General features: G+C 40.9%; 1 protein-coding gene across 1 annotated transcript; it reads right to left on the reverse strand.

Annotated features, from left to right (window-relative positions):
* Window positions 1–2,038: 2,038 nt before the first annotated feature.
* Window positions 2,039–7,342, reverse strand: LOC125296179. Its single transcript, XM_048245913.1, has 5 exons — window positions 6,176–7,342; window positions 4,949–5,054; window positions 4,191–4,441; window positions 3,635–3,821; window positions 2,039–3,015 (listed from the first exon to the last, which is right to left on the reverse strand). The coding sequence occupies exons 1-5, from the start codon at window positions 6,281–6,283 to the stop codon at window positions 2,849–2,851; spliced, it is 819 nt and encodes a 272-aa protein (XP_048101870.1). The 5' UTR covers window positions 6,284–7,342; the 3' UTR covers window positions 2,039–2,848.
* Window positions 7,343–7,690: the final 348 nt, after the last annotated feature.

Below are 7,690 nucleotides of genomic sequence, written 5' to 3' on the forward strand. Positions count from 1 at the left end.
GCCTTGAGCCAACAAAGATGTATTCCCCTGTTCTGGTCTCTATTGACTACAGCAGAGATGCAGAGCACTATTCTCCTCTATTATCTGTTTAACCTTTCAACTCACCACCTACTACATATATAACTCCTGTCCAAACTGACAGAAATACATGTCAGTGTCCAGACACTTTTTTCCATCCAAGTATTTTTGTGAAGTATGAAGAGTGTATAACTGTTGTATTTTCACACAATATTCTTAATTATTGAAAACTATTGAAATGACAAAAATGTAACATGGAAGATATTCCCATGTTTGCGATGATTCCAGTACAGAGGCTTGATGATGTTTCACAGAAGCTAATAAACTGGGATAACTCCTACGATTACAATATTTGAAAGCAGATTATGAGTTAAGATTATGGTGATGTTTAGGAGATGCCTGTCTGAAGGGCTACTTTCTGACCCTGGATGATTGGAAGTCTATTTTGAAGTCAGTACAGTAAACACATTGCTTTGAATGAAGGTGGTGAGAACAAGCCAGAAGAGGAAGCTCCCAGCAGCACTTGTAATAGCAGCCCATAAATCATCTATCTTTCGTGAGGGTTTTCTCCTCTAAATGTTTTTTTTGTTTGTTTGTTTGTCTGCACTTTCCTGGATTTGACAGGAAGAGCAAGACAAATGGAAAGTTAACATGGCATGTGAGGGCGCAGGAGTGGAGCATGTGGGGTAGCAAGGCACCCCATCTCGCCTGGCATTGTGAGACTCATCCTCCTCCACGGCCTCCACGTCGATGACATATTATATTTTGGCAGGGGGTGGATGTGTGTACAGGAGGGGGGTGTAAGGAGTTCAATAAACGTTCCGTAAACGTTTAATTTCTGCTTTCCTCCCTGCTGTTTTTGACCTGGTTGTGGTAGGAAGGGGGCTGGGGGAAGGGGCGGGGGGTGTTGGTTGGGTTGCAGAATCTTTTCCTTCCCACAGAGGTAGAAATGAAAGACCTTCCAGCGTAGTGTAAGCTGAGGCTTGCCACACTTACTTCCACCCCTTCAGTGCTATAACTACAATGAATATTCTGCTACTGAATGTGTCTAAAAGTACAACATTTTAAGTGGAGCCAGGCTACTTCCTGGATCTAAAGCATAAACAACAGTGCACCCATAATAACTGTATAAATCAAAACAATAAAACAGAGACATATATAAAACTGACCTGTATCTATATGTCAATAAATGTCATCTTAGGTAATATTGAATATTAATATGAAAATAACTTGTGAAAGAAATGTAACTATTTCATGTAAGTTATGGTGCTGTGAAATGTATATTTATAGTCGTATTGGAACAAAAGAAATAATAAAAACATATTTTTTCCTCTGTGCAGTGGCATTTTAGCAAAAAAAACACAAATAGTAGATACAGTGTAAGGGGATTCTAAGTATCGCCCTACATCTTTTACAAAGAACAGGAATCACATTACAGCACTGACGGATGTCCTGGTTATTTGTTAACAGAACAAAAACCAAACTGATTTCCTGCAGGCGGATCTTGTGTCAGAAAATGCAGGGTGGACGCCTAGCCCGGCTGGATCAGCTGAGATACTGCCCCGACAGTTAGAAAAAAAAGAAAATAGCCATGGATCCATGCACGTTGTCCAGTCTCTGTATCTGTTTCATCATTGACACTTAAATGGATTGGGTTCATGTATCACAGATAATGGCGGAGTTTCTCTGCTCTTATGTCTGCGACGCCATGTGTGCGTGTGATAAGGCCTATTGATTATGTACCATATGCAGTTCCCACGCGGTCCTTTGTCTCTCACGCTCATCCTCTGTTGTGGCTGGGGGGGGGGGGGGGGGGGGGGGGGTTGCCACAGCTGCTGAGTGAGGGCTTCAGAGCCCCCAGTAGACACAGCAAAAAAAAGCTGCTTGAGTCCTTGGGGCTTCTAAGATTTATGTGCCAAACACTTTTGCATGTTTTTTATGGCCTTTGATGTTATAATCAGTGCGTGCAGGACGCAACGGTCACTAAATTAAACTGCTGTAGTGTTAATTTGTGGTATGCATTTAATTAATCAGGACTTTTAAATGAAACAATAGGTGAGGTGCATTGGCATATAAAGCAAATTAAATCAAGACCATACATAACTGTTTATGTATTAAACATTTTCACCAATACACAGTAGATACATAAATGCATAAAAAAATTGTCATATTTTGTTTGTGCAAAGATAATAAAGAAGAAAATAATAGACTATGACTATGCAAAGTATTATTCAGTATTGTTTAAAGCAAATATTTTAAAAGGCATGAGAAATATAAAAAAATATATAATATGTCTTATTGACCGTGGTCAAATTCATAAAGACACCTGGTACTTGGGTAGGTAGCAGTTTGCAGTCTTCTAACACTGAAAAATAACCTAAACTGTTTTTTTTTTGCTGTGGGTGGGATTTCCCTTTCACAGTGTAAATCTTTTTTTTCACTGTCAGCTGATTTTATCAATGTTTTCACCTAACCTGTTTTTTTAACTGTCAACTGACTTCACCACTCATTAGTTACTTATTTCAACCAAACCAACATCAAACACTTGGGAATGCAATACACAGCTCTAAGATTGACAGGTGACATGACAAGTGGCTACTTCTCCACAAAATCTTTTTAATGACTTGATCCACTTCACTAAGGTAGAGTAGTAGGCATCACTTCTGTCTCAGGTGGTCCTCAAGAAGCTAAGTCAGAACACCAACACATGAGTGGCCAGGATTTCCTCTGAGCCCTAGTCTCTCTCAGTGCTATCAATTCAAACACTTCCAACGCTATCGGAGGAGGCAAAGTCCCAAAAGCCCAATATACCATAGAGTAAGGCATCTTGCTATGCGCTGGGGATCTCCGATCCCACTCCTCTGGTGGATGCTGCAGGAGCCGGGGTCGCAGGGTGATGTTTCTTCAGGAGTCGCTTGGCCTCATTCTGCAGCTTCTGTCGAATGTAGCCCTTGATTTCTGAGTCGGTCTTCCCAGGGAAACAGTACTTTACTGCCCCTAAGGAGGGATTCAACAGCTGGTTTAGGCATTTCATGTGCTGTCACAGAGTGAAACATACACGGTCTCCTGATCTCCATAATACAGACAAAAACAGCAGAGAGCCAAATATAGAGGTTATTAGGGAATCTGACGCTCATAATATAGAAAGCCTGGTTTAGGCTCTCCCCAAAGAAAAAACCTGAAAGGTTCTGCTTGGAATTATTTGACTCTTTGATATATTTTTAACTTAAAGACAGTTAAATAGTCCAGTTGAAACTTTTTAGGCTTGCTGAACTAGAACAGGTTCCATGCTGTACCTTGAAAGCAATAGAATCTCATGCTGTCTTTGCTTTTTTGTATTTGTGTGTGTAAACATCCTTGGGCAATAATCGGATTGAAAAGCATCCTAAATTGCCAGTGCCAGCTGAAATTAAGTGCTTTGGCAGATGTAGTTCTGTTCCATTTTGCCTCTGTCCAGCCCATCACCTTACTTGTTTGTTAGGTTTGTTGTCTCTATTCAATTTACCACCATAAAATAGTTCTTCATTCAAACTTTATCAATGCTCTCCTCCTCTGTCTTTATAATAAAGTCGACTGACAGGAGTTGTCAGTTGTTAAGACTGGCTCTGGGTCTTACTCAGTATGGCCTGGACTTCGTGTGCTGGCAGGGCAGGCTTTGGCTGGCCTCGATTGTTGTTGACGATGCCTGAGATTGAATGTGAGGCCAGGTAGTCCCTCTCATACAGCCCACACAAAAGGTCGTTGGTCAGTTTCTGAGCTGTGGTCCCCGTGTTGCAGCGCTCGAGGAGGTCAGTTGTAATAAACTGCAGAGAGATAAGAAAAGGACTAAAGACTAACTGTTGTTGTTGAGAAGCAATACAGCAACACAGATCAGACTGCTCTGTTAGCTGTTGAGAGCCACACAGATCAGATTCTGTTAAATATCAGTGAACGGAATGCTAGCTGGGTGTCATTAACTAGATATGATCACTTGAATGCTATGACAAAAAGCATTCTAAACTGATTTTGCAGCTAAACATGTTTGGCATCTCGCACCTTGTGATCTCCCTATGTACCATTTGAGAGTATTCATGGGGAAGTTTTACACCATCTAAATCATCACCATGTGTTGTCACATATCAACGTTGTAATCTGCAATATTTTTTCACAAGACATTGTGGGAAAAACCTTACATCTTGGAAAAGAGGAGGAGTGTTCTCCTCTGGGTCCACATCATTGGCTCCTATCTGGACTCCTTGATGGTGATTCGCGGTCTCCATTTGGGCCAGCCTCCCATTTGCCACAAAAGAGCTTGTGTACACAGTAGGAACATCTCTGCCCTCAAAGGTCCGTAAGCTGGGTGACGTAGCTCTTGTGGTGTTATTCAACCAGAAGTCAGTTGTCTCCATCAACCTCTCAAGGTTTTGCGCCAGTTTTCCACAAGCTTAATTACAAAATGAACATTGATTTATGTTGCTTTAGGTTGACTAACATTGCTTACAAAACACTACCTTAGCTTGATGTGAATAATTTAGCCTATGTAATAAATTGCCAGACACTCTAAACATGTTGTTTAAGTCAATGTCTCAGTCTTGACCAAAGTAGTATATCTTTGGTTTGAGATGGATCCATTTTAATGTGTGTGATTAAAGTGGCTGTCTGATTTTCCATCACTTCTGCACATACCTAATTAGCTTTTGAATCCAATGAATACAGACACTATTGTCAATGTTAAATGTTTAAATTATATTCACTGGTGCTGTAAAAGTTATTTTCTCACAGCATGCCTCCCCCACATAAACTCATGATGGCATGAATTCATCATGTTTATTAATTGTTGCTATATGACAGTAATAAAGAGCACTTAAGCCCTGTTCATTTTTCAATTTAAAGCTGAACCCACCCTCCAGTCATAGAGCCCCTCCCTGATGGTAAGGACACGCCCACACACCTGTAAGACATCGGATTTGTTCTCTGAGGTTGTCCATCTCTCTGTGCATGCTCAGCACCATGGTGATGAGATCTGCTTCGGAGCAAGCCTGGAGTCCTCCAAGTACCTGAGGTGACATTGTTGTACACTAATAAAATTATATTTTACTATCTAGTGATCAGATTGAAGAATTCACTGAAGCTGTAAACTCGTCTGATTTAACACATATACTTTTTTCATGGAAATGAAATCTAGTACCTGTTGCCAGGTTACGCTACATATTTTATACTCTGTGTAAAAATACACACCCGCAGTGTTGTATCTGATCAGCCAAAAATCTACTATCCTCACATTCACCTCCATCATATTATCTCCATTGCCTGGATACCCTATGGAGTTGTCCACTTTAAACCCATGAGGATGCAATCAAGAGTTAATTTAATTGCAATCACATGTCAAAAGTAAAAATGCAAACAGTCTTTGCTCTTCTTTCTCATGATAATGTCATTGTTGTGTTATTATTTGGGGAGAGGATCATCTAAATTTAAAGTGATTGGAGGAGAACAATATTTCTCCCAGCTGAAATCTATCCATCAATCTTATTTCACTCATTAAGTTACTCTGATCAATGTTGTTTTTAACTAATTTAGATACAGCATTGAGATAACGCTTGATGGATTCCAATGTAGCCTATCACAGAGTAAAGAAAACTTAGAGTTGGTGCTATACTGATGCTACCTGCTGCACTTTTTAACCCTGCTGTACTCAGGTAGGTTGCCCTCCCCTTGGTTCCACGCCCCTTATCGTCATTGCCCAGAAAACCAGAAGTATTATGTGTTCATTGAAAATTCAATCCCGCCAAGTCTGATGACTGAACTATAATACTCCATCAACATTTGGTCAAATAAAGTAATCCCCATTACCAGATGGGAAACATATGCTAACCTACACCTTTGCCTGGGCTATTTCCAAAACAACACACATGTTCATAATAGCCTAATTAAATAACGTAGTGTTTAGAATATGATAGCAAGACCACAAATCGTTATCGACTTAATTGGACTGGCTTCCACCTATAAAATATTTTCTCCACTCCTTTTGCATACGGGCATTTGTTTTCTTCTCTTCTCCAGCCTTTGCTGAAAGACAGTTAATTAGCCACATAAATCCTGTGTGACATTCCATGCGATGTCAAAACGCAACACCAAACCAGACCAAAGCAACAACGAAGGGAAAGACCCGACTTACACATGGTACGATGCTCCGCGAAATTTCAGTGTCCGTTTCTTCATAATTCTGATGCTGCTCTTCATATTCGCAGCCGATGATTCGCTTTGCTATTGTTTTCCTTCTCATCGTCCTCCCATTTTTTCTTTATGGCGCAGATGAACCCAGTCTCACTGGTCATAGCCCTGTGGCAATCCAGTGCCTTTTTTCATATCGCTGGTTCTGATTGATTGGTAACAATGATACCGTTTTCAGTCTAACTTATTTGCAGACTTCCATCAGTCTCCAACAGGTATTGCTACGCCATCATTATTTAGACTTGAGGGATATGGGAATTCTGAGGTAAAGTGACATTGGATGTAGCCTACAACTTGTCATGTAAAAGTTGGGTGGTATAATGTATTCCTCTCAGAAATGCCTTATAGGGGAAATGGTAATTAACATCGAAATGTTTTCTTGGGTGTGTGTTGTGATGTACAATAGTGTGACCATGGGGGCCAGATTTCGTAAACTGGTTTTTCTCATGCTGGCTGATGTCACCGTGGTGAAATGTAAAAATAAACACAGGCAGGGTGGTACAAAGTGAGGTTATTACACAAAGTACAATGAACCAGATTTAAGGACTTGCAACATCATTAGGAGTATATCCCAGTGCATAGGTATTTCTTTAAAAAAGACTAAGATCAGTGAACATTTTCAGCCATTTTACAATGAGTTAATCCTTACGATGGCTGTGCATAGGGAAATAAATGGGAAACAAACAAATGTATATTCACAGAAGGAGGAAAAGTTGCCAATCTCTTTTGCCATGAGATGCTTGAAAGAAAACCAGGAAGTATGGGGGTACTGGACAGCATCTGGCAGCTGGCCAAACTTCACCAAGGCGAAAGGGCAGGGGAGAGTTGACCCCATCCAGTCGTAGACCCCTTGGCTATGGCATGAAGTGGATTCGGATGCACCTGAGGTTCTAGCGATGGAAAGCTTAAGTGCATATAAGGCATTGGGCTGACATGATTGGTGTGTGTGTGTGTGTGTGTGTGTGTGTGTGTGTGTGAGAGAGAGAGAGAGAGAGAGAGAGAGAGAGAGTGTGTGGAGGGGGATTATGTGTAGGTGGTGAGGGTCTGTAGGTTTGACCTTAAGGGTGAGGGAAGACAGAGCTTTGAGGTAATTAAGGTGCCATGAGGGTTAGGAGGTGGGGGGGCGAGGTGAAAAATTAGGGTGTTGTGGGATCAATTTGTCGCATCGTAAACAGGTCAGCAGTGGAGAGAAGACTGGCTACTCTCTTGGTTTGATACACCTAACTGATTCTTAATCAGAATGCTCTCATGTGAACATTCTAGAATGCTTGGGCTAACTGGCCAATGAAGATCCCAGGTCAGTGGGCATGACAACATTTTAGGCAAAGCTACTAATGACAAACACTAAGCCCAGCAAGATTTAGCTACCTTAAAAGAGTGAATGTAGTTTGGGTCACATTGGCCTCTCTCGGCATATTCATAAAAAGAGCTACCTCTCAATGTGTATTAAGACCACTAT

The sequence above is a fragment of the Alosa alosa genome, chromosome 6 (assembly GCF_017589495.1).
Source record: "Alosa alosa isolate M-15738 ecotype Scorff River chromosome 6, AALO_Geno_1.1, whole genome shotgun sequence".
Lineage (NCBI taxonomy): Eukaryota > Metazoa > Chordata > Actinopteri > Clupeiformes > Clupeidae > Alosa > Alosa alosa.

Coding starts and splice junctions, on each gene's coding strand:
- LOC125296179 (XM_048245913.1), bottom strand. CDS start 6,283: ATGAGAAGGAAAACAATAGCAAAGCGAATCATCGGCTGCGAATATGAA. Junction 5,055..6,175: donor CGCGGAGCATCGTACCATGT/GTAAGTCGGGTC, acceptor ATGTCACCTCAG/GTACTTGGAGGACTCCAGGC. Junction 3,016..3,634: donor CGAAGTCCAGGCCATACTGA/GTAAGACCCAGA, acceptor ATCCCTCCTTAG/GGGCAGTAAAGTACTGTTTC.